A 17,054-nucleotide genomic window follows, 5' to 3' on the forward strand; every position below is an offset into this window, starting at 1 on the left:
TGGTCGGGATCAACTGCAGCATATAGCCTGCGAGCACTCTATCAACACATGGATGACAAATAGCTGCAAGTCATCTAACCAACCAGGAGGCGAAGCTAAGGCCTATAGGTCCCTAACTAGCAACTTGTGGAACACCAGCAGAGTATTTGGCATCGGCTGTTCGGCTTTGTTTCGTATTGTTTTTGGAGGCCAGAAGCTCTTTTACATGATTTTGAGATACTTGGTAAATATTTCAAAACAATTTTCTCACTCCTCCAACAGCTAAAAATAGTCTAACAGAAAAAAGCATTGCTTGAGATGTGGCGTGAAACTGTTTTCTCGTGGGAAACTCCGTTCAAATCCTGATTATAATTTTTTGTTGAAAAATAATTTAGAAATAATTTTATAAATAAGTACTACTTTATAATAACAATTTTGTTAGCATAATACAATATAATACGATATAATTATAGTGTTAGCACATGTTCCATACGGGCCAAATTGTCGCTCGAGCTTAATGGGAAGAAGATTTCTTTAGGAAAAGCCTTATGGGGAGAAGACGACGTCGTTTCTTCAGGAACCAATGCACTGATAGAATGGATCCTATAATAAAATCCCCGACACAAGGACGCTTCTCAGACTTTGTTTTGCTGCATGGAAGAAAATAGGATAAACTCGTACGTGAGACCTGCAAGCAAGCAGCATGAGAGTTGAAGAAAATGTCTGGTTTTCAGCCTCTCCATGGTGGACAATTAATTTTTGGGATGGGGTGCAAGTGGAAGTGGGTCAGGCAGCAGACCCGGATTCAAACCGTTCCTGGCCTGATGCATTCTTGCTAAATAACCAACGACCAGTACTTTCCCCACTTCCCCACCGCCACAATTAGGGATTAGTTTGGCCCGATGAAAAATAGGTAGGTACTCGTATTTAGGTAGAATTTTCAAAAAAATTTATATTTTATAAAAAAATATATGAATATAGAAAACTCCTATTTTTATTGTCTAAAACTTAGATAATTTTATTTTTAAAAATATACTTTAATTTTTAGATAGAATAAGATAAGATCTTTCTCTTTATTGCAGGCATAACAACTATTTTATATATTTTTTCTAAAAAAATCCAATCAAATATAAGCCACTAGGAAATATGGTACTTTTTTATAATCAATGGAATATGCAAACACTATTTTTTTTTCAAAACATCAGCCTTTTAGAAAAAGATATTTTAATATAATATTTTTTTGCCGGCCAAGGGAGCCTAAGTGCAAGATTTTACGGTGGCGAACAACTCACCATAGGGAAGGAGCGAAAATTCCTTTGGTTTAGTTCAATAATCCGACAAGTCTTTGGATATGAATGAATGAGTGAACTTTGTGCTCCGGCGAAGGCAGGCTGCGGCTGCTGAGATGGGTCTCTAGTGGCCGCCGAGATAGAAAAGAGAGAAAAAAAGTCGCCGGCAGCTGGTGACGCGGCGGCGGCAGGAGAGAGGTGAGGGTTGGGGTGATGGGCCTTCGGTGGCCCGACATCGTTCGGCCCGCGTCGTTTGGACCTTCCTGACTCCTGACAGGAACTCCGTACGGGATGCGCGAACCAAACACTGTCCCCGCATTGCTGGGCCCTATCCAAACAGGCCTCTTTAAGAGGACACCCGAGCTTAACGGGACCCAAATCCATATGTGACCTATAAATCCTCGGGGCCCGCATGTGACGCTCAGTTCAGCCGGTCAATGGGTGAAACGTTCTTGCTGCCCGTACCCGGTGGCCGCCGTATGGCACGTATTTCCTTTCCCACTAACGGAAAATAAACACCAGGAATAATACCCAAAAGACGACTCCCAGGAAAGGGAGAAGCTCCGGATAATACAACTGGCAGTTGACGTCAATCGTCGGGTCAGACGGTTCGAGTGTCCCACGATTTTTTATTTATATTTTTGCAGCTCGTTAGGGTTTTAGAGGCGACCGTTGGGGTTTAGGGACTCCGAGAAGGAACTCCGGACGGCTCTTCCTCCTCCCGTTCCCACGATCGCATGAATTTTCCGAATGAAATTAGCTTCTAATTTCGGAAATCTAATTCCATTGTTTTTTTGGAAATCTAATTCGTTTTACGAATCCAACACAGAGTCTCTCTTTCTATATTCTTTTCCGACGTTGAGATTTTTTTTTTGGCCGCAATTAGGGTAAGAGAATCATGGAGATTTTATTTTTGGCCTTCTTTTTTTTGGGGTTTCCAATTAAACCGTCTAGAATTTTGGCCCATGGGAGCAGACGTTCTTCCTTCTTATTTTATGCTCAAAGTATTTAATGCTGATTTTCTTTTGGAAAACCTAATTGTGCCCAGCATTTATCGTCAGGGATTAGGGTTTTATGTTGATAAACAACTTTTCTTTCTCGAGTGTATCAATCTATTGGGGGAGGACTTGTTGTTGGTATGGAGCACAAGGTTTCTCCCTTCAAAAAATCGATCTTGATCTGAGATTTCATGCTGGGGTTAGTGTAAGAGAGCATCGATGCATCATTTCTTTTTGCTATTTTTTATTCGAATAAGCATTTGGATTTTTCCGTGGTAGCAGAGGTTGTTTCCGTCGATCTTGATTCTTGGGTTTTCCCTGGATTACAGATTTGCAATTCATGGCAGTACCAATGATTTAGATTTCTCATAGGCATTTTAGAAGTGATCTTTTTCTCAATTCTTTTATTTCAGTTTTCTTTTTAAATCTCCATCTGGATATTTTGATAGCAGCAGAATTTGTTCTCCGCTATTCTATGCTCAAAGTTTCAATCTTCATTCTTTGCTTTTGCTTGGATTACAGTTTCTCAATCCATATCAGCGTCCAAAGGAACTTTCCTAGAAATTTCGAAGCGAATCATTGAAAATTGGTATATTTCAGCGTTAGTTTCAATGGGCACTCCCCCGGATCAAGCCTCAGCTAGCTTCATCCCTCATCCTCCTCCTCTTTTCGCTGCTGCTATCAGCGACCATGTGATCACGCTGTGGCCGCAGAACCCTGCAGACCAGGCAGAATTTGAGGCTCCCCCTTTCAAGAGACCAAGAAATTCAGATGGTATCCCTCTGAATCCACTGGCGGTGATATCCTCTCCCCCAAACGCTCAGACAAACCCTCCTCCAAACCCTCCAACCAGAGGAACAAACTGTGTCTTCTTCAAGACCAGGCTCTGCCAAAAATTCAAAGCACGGTCTTGCCCGTGGGGTGGCAACTGCAACTTCGCGCATGGGATCGAAGAGCTCCGCCAGCCGCCACCCAATTGGCAGGAACTTGTTGCTGTGGAACGGGTGAATGGCAGCGACAGACAGAGAATGCATAGGAATAAGATCTGCAGGAAGTTCTACAATGGAGAGGTCTGCCCTTATGGCGATCGCTGCACTTATCTCCATGTGGAACGAGAGAGCTCAGGGATGGTCGTGGGGTCTGTGGCAGGGCTCGAACAAGGGGGTAATGGAAGTGGATTGCATAATTCTGATAGTACTGGGGGATTTAGCTCTGTAGGGGACTGCAATGGATCTAATCAGAAGCCAAAGATGAAGATCTGTTACAAGTGGGAGACCACAGGCCATTGCTCCTTTGGCGAGAGATGCATCTACACTCATAGCCGTGCAGGTAATCTTCACTAGTTACTTAGTTTTAGACATAATAATCATCTAACTCATGTTTTCCTTTGTGAGTTATCTGCATCCTGACTGTCTGCAGTCATCTTTTATCTTCAATTTTAACTCAATTCTGCCTTTCTTTCCTTTATTGTGATGTTATTTCTATGCTTATGTTATTGAATTTCAGTTCTTATTCTGCAAGTACCACTTTCTTCTGAAGTCACCTTTGTTAACCCTGAATTATATATTTTTGATAATTGCTTATTTCTCAATTTATATGCTAGTCAATGCTAAATTACTCTGATGATAATCTCTTGCTCGATATTGTGCCACTGATAAAATTTTTCTTATACGTAAGCATGCCTTCAAGATTTCTGGAGAACTTGCAATGCGATACGTTAATGGAATAATTACTTGGTGTAAAAGTGAAAATTGGTTCTTCAAACTTGAAATACAAGTGCTAGCTCAAAAGCTTAAACATTGGAGTACGGTTAACATTATAATCCTCATTGTCCACTTGAGCAGCAAATTTGAAGACCTAGTCAAGATTTTGGAGTTGTGCAAAAATGCATGGTCATTCTATTCATAAGATGTCGCATAGCTGGAGGGTAATTGCAAATTAAGTGTTTTATTAGAGGGAATGGTCATTATGGCTGTTGAGTTGGAGCCTCTCACCATATCCATATATGGAATACTTTGAAAGGTGGCCGACGACCTCAACAATATTTATTACTCCAAACATCTTCATCTAGATTGTCGGTATCGACTTTTGTTTGCCATCCATTTGGATGTGGATAGCTGGTTTTCTAAACACCCCCTCAAGTCTTTATACATCACAGAATATACCTCTCTTGCTGTCACCATTTTACTGGGTATTCACCTAGTTTTCTATGCCATTTGTTTCACAACGAGTTTGCAACATATTTTGGTCATTCATGGCAAGTATCTTATTCATGACAATGAGTTCTTTTCTTTGTTTTATGAGTCATATTTCATGTAGACTTAAAATTAAGTTTGGTTTTCTCTTTTTTAATTTGTTATTTCTTTTAACAGTCTTGGCTTTGGAAATCTTGTTACGAGATTTTTTTTTTTACATGATGAAGATAGATTTACGTTTACTAGTCACTGCTATACCATTCTGATGCTGATCTGTTGCTTTTATATTCAGCCATTAGTTCTGTAATCCTCAGACCCACTGAGATCTTGTAGAAATGTCTGTTCTGTAATTTTAGAGCCTGAAGCAAGATATAGGGGCTTGCAGATAAGCTTTTCTGTGTCAGCTTCAGGATATCATGCATATGGAGGGAAGGATGGATTTTGAGTGTTATGCTGGAGGGTAACCATAGGGTTATTATTTGAGCTGGAGTCCCCAGTCAATTTTATCAATATACACGGAATACAATCTGTTTGATAGATGATCAATCACCACTCTTGATCTTTACACTACTACTACCACTTACCTCCTCTCCTTAACTGAATGCCACAACTTGTCCTTGCCAGCAGTGCACAGTTATCATATTGGATGAATGGTTGATTTTTCAAACGCCTTTGAGAATCTTTACATGCACAAAGTTTACACCCTTTCTGCTGCTGATGATTTGCTTCTCAATGCTTTTACAGAAAGTCGTTTGCAACACACAATGCTATCCATCTCTAAGAAAACTTATACATAACATGGAAGGATCAAGCTTTCTTATGTCAAACAAGACAACACACCAGAGAATTGTTATTCCTTATGAGATTCTAGTCTCATGGCATGCTTCCTCTAGGTCCAATTGAAGTGACAATAGAAGAAACACAAAATAGAAAACTATTTTTTGCTTACTGTTTATTGTTGGCTTTGTGTTGTAGACCTGCGTTATTCAGTTTTTTAAAAAAAATTGAGATGTTTGCTGTGTCACATAACTTAGTATGCTGTTCTATCTACACAGAGCTAAAGAAATCTGGAGGCCATGTGGAGTTGGATGGTGGAAAAATTGGAGCAGCTCCATCAAAACCTGCCTCTAATTCGACAAACGATGCCCCGCTGATTAAGACAGAGTCTACTTGTATGCATCAAGCTCAGCAGAAGAAGAGTGTTTTTCCAAATTTGTCCAAGAAACTTAGCTGCATCTATGCAGATTGGATTGATGATATTCCACTCTTTTCCCGCACCTCTTAAAGCAAAGCAGAAACTTGATTAGGGCTTGGCCGTCAAAGTTTTTTTTTTCTTCAATCAAATATTTTTTGCTGTGTTGGCAACCTATTGATACTTTGGCTCAGCATGAAGTTTGGTGGCCATCTGTATGTTAGCACACAAGTGACACAACTCTCCATGCAGACATTATATCACACAGTTCTGAGTCATGAGAAAGTATAGAGGATTTTTTTTTTTGCCATAAGTTATGGGTAAATATTGCTATATTCTGCATTTTGTTGTTCTGTTAGGTGTGCATGATGCACGTTAATTTTGATGGTTGGAAGGTAAAAGTTGTCTTTCACAAGTTATATGATCGCATCAGATGTTGGATAGAAAATTGTCGAGTCCTGGTTTCTTTCAGACATGAAGCAAATTACATGGTTACAAAGTAATGCTCTTAACCAAACTGAATGATGTGCCTAAATCCAGGAAATATGTAGATATGTTGACATCCATAGAGAACAGATGGCCCAAACCCTAGATTCATTCTTGGATTTTGGTGGGAGGTTTTCATGGTAATTGACCAACTCCCAGAGCTTAGAACAATTGAAGGGATCGAATGCATAGAACAGTAGAACAAGTCATCTCCATAACGCATGTTTCTAGTTAGCAAGTTTATATTAGCTCACTTGAAGACATGGAGGACTCCAGTACATTAAGAAGAGCCGACACAAATATGGAACTTGAAATACAGCAACAGACATGTTATTAGAATCAGCAATTTTGGCAAATGAACAACTTTGGAAGGGGTCATGTTCTTAGAAGACTTATCAAGATGAAGCACAACTTAAAATTGCATGAAAACTGATTGAGCCATGTGAAGTGTATTACCGCTACGATTTTGAGCTGCCATTATCAAGCGGAGTATGAATGCAAGAAGATAACATGTGTTAATTAATTAATTGTTACAAGAGCTTAAACATAAATCACATTCTTCGATAAAAAAAAAATTATATGTTACATAAGAGATGAAATCTTGCATATAACAGATTGCAAATAACAAGTCATTGACCAACACACATTGCTTACAGCATCTGCACATTGATGGGCTATAATGACATGGCAGTGTTCAAGAAGTTCAATTTGAAAGTGCCCATATGCATGATTGAATGAACATGGAGACGCAGGCTCATACACACAAGCACAAGCACTGATCTAGTGGAGCAACCTAGAGGTAAAAAGACAAGTCATACAGGAACAATCAATTACTTCTGAACATGCATGGAAGTCACGGCAGGAATTTTTCCTTTCTGACTCACATATCATGACTCTTATGATTTTAATGTACCAGAGCATGGCATTTGAGCTATTCCGATTCCAACTTCACCGAAAGGTTGGATGCAAGTACATTCAAGTAAATTTGGCAGATGCAAGCACAAGAGCACACGGAATATGTGCCTTAATAACCACAGATTCAGCTCCCTGGTAACAGGATTATAGTTAATGGTAAGAGTGACCAAGTTCCACTTGGTCATGTTTAAGTGAATTCTGAGAGGGAACTACAAAAGACCAAAGCACAATAAGAAACCTTCGAGTTCATGTTGATTTAAAAGAGACTGGAAAATATCTAATGCAATTATGCTCTCAACGATTGTAAGAAAACAGACATCTTATTACACTGTATATTCAAGTCTTATATGTAGATCCTCATGAAGGAGAATCAAACGCCCGTAACCAGTGCGTGATGATGCTTTTTCAGGTTCAAGCATGAAGAGTAAACCACAGCTTGCAACTAAGATGATAAAAAAATTATGAGCAGAACATATCTGACCATTTATAAAATAGATCAGGTCAAAATGTCTCAGGTGATTGGTCGAATCCAGCGTCCCCGGGCACTAAAAGTCGTATAACCTTGATGATACATGAGTTCAGCTTGTGAATGAATAGCTAGAGGAACAAGAGGAGTGAATGCCTTATTCTATTAGGGCTTGTAGTTGATATACACTTTTATTGAACCCAATGCCATTGATCTCGCTAGTTGCTACATTAGGGGTACATGTAGACATCAACAAAACAACAATAATCAGTAACCACTCTTTTCTGACAGCTACTTCAAATCAGGGACTTCTATTTACTTTCAGACTCGGTCAATGTAATAAAGATTCATATCTTGAAGGTCTTCATGGGCTACCTTAGATAGCCTTGAACAAACAGAAGGGAGCTCCAAGTCCCCAACTATGTAAGGAACCAACAATCCTCTAAGTGTGGTCCTTGTACAACCTGAGCTTCATAATTTTCTGGAAGATTTTTGATAATTTATGATAACAGGGAAACTCTCACGAATCTGTGATGCCTTCTCAAGGTCCGGACGGTAATGCCAACATATCAGGAATCTGCAGGCGGAAGCTTTATCATTGTACCCAGCTCTGCAACCTTTCTATCAACTGCTGCTTGTTTATTCGCAGGTTCTTTTATTTTCCTAGGCTGCAGAACTAATTTTTATTGTAAATTTTGAATATTTATATAAAACTAAGAAATTTAAAAAATACTTTTAAGAACATATTCTGTGCCTCTAATAATTTCTATATGGAAGCATATTGAGCATTTCTTTTCTGTAGATGGTAGCTAATTTTTTAATATATCTCTAAGTCTTCAAGACAGGAAAAGAGGAAGCAGCGATAGATGCACAGCTTTTGAGCTGCATCCATCTCCGACGTGGAGGGAGCGAGGCCCACGTAAAACCTGTGGAAAATAAGGTAACCGCGGGCGCGCTGATTAAGAAAACTCCGACCGATATATCAGACAGAACGAGCGTGCCCATCCCTCATCCCCTCTTCATGTTCCACGTGTCGCCATCGGATTCACCCCTACACGTCACCCGGCCGAACCAGGAAGCTAGCACGTCGCAAATTTGGATCGCCCACCTCCGCCCACCCCGCCTCTTCTTCTCCTTCTCGAGGAAACCATAAAGAAAGGCATGGCCGCTGAGCGATGTTCCTCCCTCCTCCCCAAACGCTAATCTTGAGACTGAGAAGCCCGCTTCCCAAAACCGTAACCCGAGGACCAAGGATTTCAGCGGCCATGTCCGTCCACCTCCGAACCCACGCCTTCGCCGGCAACCCGCTGCGCTCCAAGTCCCCCGGCTCTGCTCTCGAAACCCTCAAGTCCCTCCTCGCCGCCGGCGCCGATGGGGGTTCCTCGCCTGGTTTCAAGGTCTTGGCCTTCAGAAAGGGCCGGCCGTTGGCTCGATCCTTGGAGCCCGCGTCGGACACCCCGCCAAGGTGGCATCTTGGATGGGTTGCCCCTTCCAAATTTAAGGATTCGTCGGTGGACGACTTCGTTTATCTGGGGTCGGGGTCCGAGGAGGACGCCGACACAGTATATTGGGCTATCGACGTCTCTTCGTCTTCTTCCGGTGTTGGATTGGGCGGTGGGGGTGATGATGGCTTGTGCTTTGTGGAGCTGAGGACTTTGATGGTTGCTACTGATTGGGCAGACACTGATTGCATGGGGGAATTGGCGATTGCGGGTCACGTATGCAGTTCTCATCCTCTTCATTCTCTGTTGGTTTTTTGAGTCCATTTACTAAAGAACGGATCGTAATATTTCTTCTCAGTGCACCATAAACTCTATTTAGAGTTGATTATAATCGACCAATCCAGACTCTTTATTTGACATTCTATAACCAGAGCTGTCATAAATCCTTGATTGTTACTTAAAAAATTCAAAGAAAAAAAAAAACCTACTGATATCATGGTGACACCAGAGTAGGGAGAATCAGAGACAAACGGTTATGTGTCTCTGGCTTTTTCCTGGTATAGAAGTCTTTGTTACCTATAAAATTGAGTCTTTAGGCAAAATCTCGTCATCGAGAACTATGCTCATAAAATTGTGTGTAGAGAGCTATTCACGTTTTGTGCACTTCCAATCTGATGGCCGATTGGAATTACTGAATTTTTCTTCCTGATGTCTGCTAAAAAAGGAATTGAAGCTCATTCAGCCTAAATATTTTTTTTTGCATGTAAATTGTTTTATATCACAATTATAAGTTTTGACGTCGCACTCCTTATGCCTTTGGTCAGGCTCGGGCACTATTAGAGTGGCACAATGTGTCCCGTTTTTGTGGGCACTGTGGAGCCAGCACAGTTCCCATTGAGGCGGGGAGGCGGAAGCAATGCACGAATGAATCCTGCAAGAAGAGAATTTATCCTCGAGTTGATCCTGTATGATTGTGATCCCGTTTCATTTCTCTCTTGCTCTATACCTCCCTCCCTAACATTATTGCCTATTATAATTGTATATTAGTGTGTAACCATGACCGCTAACATCATTTGGTGAAAAATCCAAAGGAAAAGAATTTACTTATTTGAATGCCCATAAACTCATTGTAAGTCTTATGCAAAGTTAATTGTGGAGCTGCTAAAAGGCTTAACCTTATCCCTATGGCAAATGATTTTGAACAGGTTGTCATTATGCTGGTCATTGACAAAGAAAATGATCGAGCTCTTTTGAGCCGCCAGTCAAGATTTGTACCCCGTATGTGGAGTTGCCTTGCTGGTTTTATAGAGGTACAGGATCTGCTCGTTGGATTTTATGAGATTGAGCTGTCATTTTTAATAAGGGTTAATGTTATTGCATATTGTCTAATAGGTTTAATCTTTATGTGGCACCGGCACGCATTAAGACATTCGCCACAATGACAAGCAGATCCCTTGAAATTATCAAAACTTGGCACTGTATATTGTCCAACTGCTTGTGGTGTATTTTAAAAACTTAAGTTTCCTATATCTATGGAAATCAATTGTTTTTATGAAAGTTCCTCAAAAATAATTTGGTAATCTTTTCTATTTGCTCTTGATATATTGTACAATATTCAAGTTGGATTCCTGCATTAATCTCCTGCAATTGTACCTGTATTTTATCCAAGAAAGACCACATTAGTTTTGATTAACAATCTAACCAGTGGTTCTTCCTGATCGATGTCAAGTACGGTTCTGACAAGTAAATCAGGTAGGCCTAGACTAGCTAGAGCTGCATGACACGGACAAGAATTATGGGATAAAGAAGGAAGCTAAGGTCTGTAATCAACTCAAATACAGTTTATATTGATCATAACTGTTTACCTATTCTTAGCCAGGGGAAAGTTTGGAGGAGGCAGTGAGAAGAGAAACCTGGGAAGAGACTGGTATTGAAGTGGGCGAGGTTGTTTATCATAGTTCTCAACCATGGCCTGGTATCTTCTTATGTTCCAAATTTCTCTTTGCACATTTTATTGCAGGCATGCATGTATGATCAATCCTCCAATATTTTGCTTTCTCAAAAGAGCTTATTTCCAAAGAATCAAATAAACGGACTGCTCTAAGAGATTGCCTGAAGATTTTTCCAAGCAATATTGTAGATGTGTGAAACACACTATCTTAAATAAAGGTTAACAATCTTGCAGAAATTCTAATTCAATAAAGAAAGGTTATCATGTGGCATATTTTACTTAATGGACTAGTCTGAGATGACAATACTTGTTGTTGCATTTGATATATTCTCTATAGTTATCGACACCTGATTACTGGGAATTCTTTTCAATAAGCAACCCAGTGTCAGTTCTCGAGTTATCTCCATAACTTAGTTCATACATGCCAAATGAACTGGGTCAACTACCATCACATGAACTGTGGCTAACCTGAAGCTCTGCTGCCAATTTGATGTGCAGCAGCCTGTAGAATATCTTTTCATAGGCTTGCCAGTGGTAACTTGTCGTGTGAAGTCAGAAGTCAGTTCTCGACTTAATGAATCTTAAAGTACAGAATCAAATTTTGTTGACATTCCATTTAATCAAACTAAACATAAGTTGTATGTTAACAAGAATTTTTTAGCTGTCTTGAACAACCATCTTGCAGCTTTGCAAAGGCATTACAAATCACCAATACCATGAGGACATAACTTTAATCACTGGAAGCTTTCACAATGGTCAATACCAATTGATTTTCTTCAGAAATAGAGACATTCTGCTCATGGCTATCTGCGAAGATTTGCATTAGAAGACTGCATCCGGTCCTCCATCTCTGTCTCTCTCTGTCCATAAGGACCATGAACTTTTAAAAGAACCTTCAACCCAACTGCTGACCTAAAAATAAGATATATTGGATGCACTCTTTTACAGATTGGACTTTGTAGATGTGCAAAATTGCAAAACTTGCTGGCTGCTTGGACTACTAAGTTTATCCTTTTCACTTCATTGTTGCTGTCTTTTTTCCTTGTTTCTTGTTAATGTTGCACCCAAGAAGATCATATGCAGACTAACCATTCCCACCTGCAATGCCTTTCAGCTGATCGAAATATCTCATTTCTTTAACACCTATCAGAAGATCAAAAAAAAAAAAACACGGGTTGGATAAGCACTTGAATTTGTCAACAGGAACATCTACCATTTATACACACCAAATTAACCCAAATTACCCATTAAAAGATGACTTGGACTATAAATACAACTCAGGAAATACAATTGCTTTTCGTCTCTTTCTTTAAGTTTACATCCACTAAAATTAACTTCTTGAGAAAGCAGAAAGATTTATGGCAAGCATTGACTGTTTATTTGATTTTTTCAGTGGGGCCAAACAGTATGCCATGTCAGTTGATGGTGGGATTCTTTGCGTATGCAAAATCATTTGAAATTCATGTCGACAAAGCAGAATTAGAAGGTATTTTTGATTTCAGGCAAAGTTGTCTTAGTAAACTGGAAGTAGTTAGCATGTCATGTATCAGGAGGGCCTTCCTCTAATTTTGAGAAAATCCAAGTTTGCTTTGAATTGACATCTGAACAAAATGAAGTAACCGTATTTGATTACCAAATCTCATCATTTGAGAATAAATGCTTCTTGCATCTTATAATTGTAAGCTTCTTTCGTGCTTCGAAAGTTCTTTTTCTTTCTGATCTCATATGTTGCTCCATCTCTGTAATGATTGTGACTCTAATCTTGAATCAGATGAAATTGTGCTACACATTTTTAGGCATTTACACAAGCGAATCTGCTGGATTGAGAGTGTTTATGTTATTCTAGAGAGTGGATAAATTGGCTAAAATAAATGAATTTTAATAATTTGTGAAGGACCAGATTATATGGATAAAACACATCTTTTTCTTTTTTGATTAAAATGGGAGATCATGTACTCTTCCAGGAATTACAATCTCTCAAAGAATGTGCCCCTTGCATCAGTCTGTGCCAACATGGCTGGGAAACAGTCAACCCATTAATGCAAGTCTTGTTCAAACAGAGTAATGATTATGAATCTGATTTAGTGTAACATGTGATTGATGTAATTATTCTGGTATGCATTCCACTGCGCTTGAAATATGTCCATTCTGCCGTTTCTCTCACTACTAATTATTGATCTGTAAAGAAGATGTTCTGAACTGACCAATCAAGCGGGCCTTTGTCTGATAAAACTTGATAAAATAATAGACTGACTTAAGGTCTCTATAACTTGTATGTCAGGAAGGCTTCTATAAGTGATTTGTCTCGATGATAAAGTAGATAAAAAGATCACCTAACTGTTTGGTGTGGTATCCAACGTTCAAGGTTAGGGCAGGACCTACTATAGTGAAGTTTAGCTCCCTATATGAGTTAGAAATCGAAGTTGAAGACTCTTAGAGAAAAGTGGCAGAAAAGGAAATAATCAAAATAATTGCAAAAAATTATGTGCATCAAATATTTGCGCTTGTTTCTTTGCCAGACAACAATAGAACTTTATCTATTTATAACTCAATACCCATCCAATGTGCTGTTAAAATAATTGGGCATAATATTGAAGTTTTTCTACTGCTACAACTAGCTTTTTTTTTTAAGCATCGTATGGTCCATTCTTCACCATGTTGCACATATGAGGGGATAAGGCTGCAATTATATTCTCTTCCAACCTTAAATTAGCACTGTTGTTGAGGATCCCAAGCTCAGGTCAGAAAGCAAGAGCATTTACATGAAGTAGTTTTGAAAGAAGAGGCTAAACTAAAAACTCAAAAACCAGTTTCAAATAGATATAATAAGTTTTTTTTTACTGATGTACTCTCTAAAGTTAATGTAATTAGCCATTGTTGGTGAATCTTGAGAACCAGTAGCTTTGAAACATCACCAGTCTGGGACAGGCTTAATTTATTTTGTGTGTGTAATAGTAAAATTTCATGCATAACTTGAAAATTTTTGTTGTTGTTAATGAGCTTGGATGTGTTCGTACGTGTGCATAGTTAGTTGTACGGGGTAAGCAAAATTTTGATTGAACTACTAGAACATACAACAACGCGTGCTTGTAGATTTTGCTTTGCCCTTTTCTTCATATGTTGCAAGCTTGTTATGACATGTAATCTTGTAAATTTTACTCTGATGTCTGTTATCAAAGTCATACAGTTTTCTTGAGCAAAGGGGGATTGGATGAAGTCCAGTCCAATTCATTGAGGAAATGAAATCACTTATAACCAAAGAGCTCTCCAAAGTGAGCTCAACAACTAACAAAGGACAAGACTCTTCAATTAATACATGGTTAAGTTTCTGAAATTTTTTAGCACTTGCACCAATGACCTAGCTGCCCACCATGAAGTTGATATATCATCTGCTCCAGTGACTTGCATGTCTATTGAAAGAGCCTCCTGTTCCTCCCCACCAAAGTCATACATATTGACCCCAAATAGATGCAGTTAATTCTTGTTTTTGACAATATTGTTCCTGATGTTTGTATAGATGCTACATGGCACAGCAGAGAAGATGTCAAGAAGGCACTGACCTTTGCTGAATATGAGAAAGCACAGAGGACAGCTGCCTTCAAGGTCAACCGAATGTGTAAGGGCGTCGAGAAAGGTCAGAACTTCTCGTCAGACTTCAATGTGGAAAGCGGGGAGCTGGCTCCAATGTTTATTCCGGGACCCTTTGCCATTGCACATCATCTGATCTCTGCATGGGTTCATGAAGGTGCACCTGGTAACTCCGAATTGTTGCCAAAACAGTTGAATTCCGTGTCAAACTTATGACTCTGCTCCTGAGTTACTTGATTTTTCTGTCAAATAACATCCTTGTCATTGCGACAGCCAGCTTGGCTGGCACACCACTGAACTGAGGTCCTTGACCGGGCCTACAAAGTTTGCTTTTGATTTTCATTTTATATATATATATATATATTGGCACCTCGTTGAGGGGATCATGCTGATGTTCCTAAGCTATGTTTTTGCTGGTTTCATGCTTTCTGTAATTGGCGGTCTGTATATCATAATTTTGTAATGGAATAATTTGCAATTGTACCATGCTGCTTATTCCTTGTAGAGATTGCTTTCTTGGAAGGTTTGAACCCTGTTGTAGGAAGAGGTCTAGTTCTCGTTTTTGAGAACTAGGATGGAAGAAGTCCTGGTTGAAATCTGGGTGAGGGTAGAAATTTCAAGCCAGGTTCTCGGTACCAACCTTAAAAGACTTTACCAAACGCACTAGGTAGCGTCCTTGTCTAGTTTTCCTATTCCTTTTTAATAGAGAAAATGACAAGGAGGAGATGTCCAACAATGTCTTCCTTTGAAGGCAATTTGATTTCTCCTCGAGGGTTTGGGCTGTTGGGTTATGGGTGGAAGCAGTCGAAAAGCTGATAGAGATGTATAGGAAATGACTGTATTTGTTACTTATATGCCTCCTTTCCCAGCTCTATGTTTGAACAAACTTAATATTGAGACATGCTGTATTTTTTAGTGGCAGGAATTGGCGATGCCCATAAAATTCCTGCTTGATATTTATTTCTTCCAACCGGTAGCAAAAACACTGAATCTAAATCTCACAACCAAATTTTGCAACATTCCTGTTTGTTGCTCAAACAATTAAACAGACAAAACATCTGCTATTTTTGGTTAAATAAGAGTCGTAAGCTTGTGGCAAAACCTAAATTGTATGAACTAACGCGCTTAGAGCCAGAATTAGCTTAAAACAGTAATAAATAATAAACGCATTCAAGGGATTCTAAGCCTGGGGAACACGAGAAAAAGCTAAACTCGACGTCTGATTGCCCACTTTCAGCAGACTCCTGCACGAAGACAGAGACCTGTCGTTAGAACCATTGTAGCATTTCTAAGTTAATAGATATCTTACGTAGTATTATGTTTTGTCAGGAATGAAGATTGGATTCTGACTGGCATCATGGAAATAGAAGGTAAGGATTAGCCTTTTTTTTTTTACTAAGTAAAAAAAGATGCTCATTAATAAAGAAACGTATCAAGAACGAGACGCGAAACAAGAGCCAACGGCTCGCTCCCGTTTCCAGCACTTGGATGGCATCTTGTCTTCCCTTCTTCCTTCTCTTCGTGGCCTTCTCCAGTTCCTCGCGGATGTGCTCTGCTCGCAAGTAAGTCTTCAAGATCCCGTCCTATCTTCGTTGGTTCTCCGTTTCACCTGATCTCGATTGTACAACTTGTAGAGATTTCGATTGTTTTTATTCCATTTCTGTTCTTGATGAAATCCCATGCGAGAAAATGATTATTTCGGGGACTCATGCATTCTTGGTCGCTGGTGATGTGGGTTTCCGTTAGATTGATGTAAAAAGAATCTGATGGGAGGGTCTGCCCCAGAGCTCTGTATTGATGACTTTGAAATAAGTCGGTTAATACTGAATTCTCCGAAAGACGGGAGAATTCTCCGAAACATCACATCTTGGGAGAATCGCTCTGGCATTGTATAGAAGGGAGGATTCCTTAATCACTACTGATGACGGTTTTTGGTAGCAGTGGTTTAAGGATTTTATGTGGCCACTGTCTTCTATTTTTAGATACTAAAAATTTCCTGCTAAGGTACGCGATTGGAATCTTTGTGATCACTACAGAAGTTGTAGAGATTTCAGCAGTTCATCTGTATATAAGTATGGATTTCTTGGACATGTTTTATCTTTTTCCATGGGATCTACAAGCACCCCATGCGAACATCTTTTCCTTATACTAATGTTTCGACTTTTACGTATCTTGTAGAACCATGGTGTCTGCTCTTCTTCCTGCAAAGGTTTACAAGATGGGCACAATTCTTTCATTCTGGATCTATGCCTGTACCAGTTTACTGGAGTTCCATCTATGGTATCCCTCGGACCAGGTTTGGCTTTGAAAGTGGCTGGGTGCCATCTCCATGAATGTCAAACTGGATAACTTCCTTCGGACATTGACAGTATCGAATGCGATTTTAGCCGACCTTAGGATTTTATCATGTGCTCTGTCCTGATATCACCTTTATTCTGGTGCTGTGACTGACTTGTCTGAAGCACCTGAAAATGTCATCATCACTGCATACATGCATTCGCATGGATTATCATATGAGAAATTTGACCCCCTTTGTCATGGTTGGATTTTGTC

At 39.6% G+C, this 17,054-nt stretch overlaps 2 protein-coding genes and 1 long non-coding RNA gene across 5 annotated transcripts; all 3 read left to right on the forward strand.

The window, feature by feature from the left end:
* The first annotated feature begins 1,883 nt into the window (after positions 1–1,883).
* LOC103703808 (zinc finger CCCH domain-containing protein 39-like) lies at positions 1,884–5,995 on the forward strand. Of its 3 annotated transcripts, none has more exons than XM_008786812.4 (3): positions 1,884–2,465; positions 2,789–3,595; positions 5,517–5,995. In XM_008786812.4, exons 2-3 carry the CDS (start codon positions 2,878–2,880, stop codon positions 5,744–5,746), a joined length of 948 nt encoding a protein of 315 aa, XP_008785034.1. In that variant the 5' UTR covers positions 1,884–2,465; positions 2,789–2,877; the 3' UTR covers positions 5,747–5,995. The 3 variants fall into 3 exon arrangements, with proteins under 3 accessions (XP_008785034.1, XP_008785044.1, XP_008785025.1); XM_008786822.4 differs by having other exon boundaries at positions 1,884–2,155; XM_008786803.4 differs by having other exon boundaries at positions 1,884–3,595.
* Positions 5,996–8,567: 2,572 nt separating this feature from the next.
* LOC103703798 (nudix hydrolase 19, chloroplastic) lies at positions 8,568–15,005 on the forward strand. Its single transcript, XM_008786791.4, has 6 exons — positions 8,568–9,238; positions 9,787–9,927; positions 10,168–10,272; positions 10,838–10,937; positions 12,307–12,399; positions 14,431–15,005. The coding sequence occupies exons 1-6, from the start codon at positions 8,696–8,698 to the stop codon at positions 14,715–14,717; spliced, it is 1,269 nt and encodes a 422-aa protein (XP_008785013.1). The 5' UTR covers positions 8,568–8,695; the 3' UTR covers positions 14,718–15,005.
* Positions 15,006–16,072: 1,067 nt separating this feature from the next.
* Positions 16,073–17,054, forward strand: LOC120111956. Its single transcript, XR_005513524.1, has 2 exons — positions 16,073–16,573; positions 16,680–17,054. It is a non-coding gene; the product is annotated as an uncharacterized LOC120111956 (long non-coding RNA).

This window comes from Phoenix dactylifera, chromosome 9 (genome assembly GCF_009389715.1).
Source record: "Phoenix dactylifera cultivar Barhee BC4 chromosome 9, palm_55x_up_171113_PBpolish2nd_filt_p, whole genome shotgun sequence".
NCBI classification, from domain to species: domain Eukaryota; kingdom Viridiplantae; phylum Streptophyta; class Magnoliopsida; order Arecales; family Arecaceae; genus Phoenix; species Phoenix dactylifera.

What these genes read in the sequence shown, in the direction of transcription:
- LOC103703798 (XM_008786791.4), top strand. Translation starts at nt 8,696, where the DNA reads ATGTTCCTCCCTCCTCCCCAAACGCTAATCTTGAGACTGAGAAGCCCG. An exon ending in AATTGGCGATTGCGGGTCAC is followed by an intron (nt 9,239 to 9,786) that starts GTATGCAGTTCT and finishes GCCTTTGGTCAG; the next exon opens with GCTCGGGCACTATTAGAGTG. An exon ending in TTTATCCTCGAGTTGATCCT is followed by an intron (nt 9,928 to 10,167) that starts GTATGATTGTGA and finishes GATTTTGAACAG; the next exon opens with GTTGTCATTATGCTGGTCAT.
- LOC103703808 (XM_008786803.4), top strand. Translation starts at nt 2,878, where the DNA reads ATGGGCACTCCCCCGGATCAAGCCTCAGCTAGCTTCATCCCTCATCCT. An exon ending in CTACACTCATAGCCGTGCAG is followed by an intron (nt 3,596 to 5,516) that starts GTAATCTTCACT and finishes CTATCTACACAG; the next exon opens with AGCTAAAGAAATCTGGAGGC.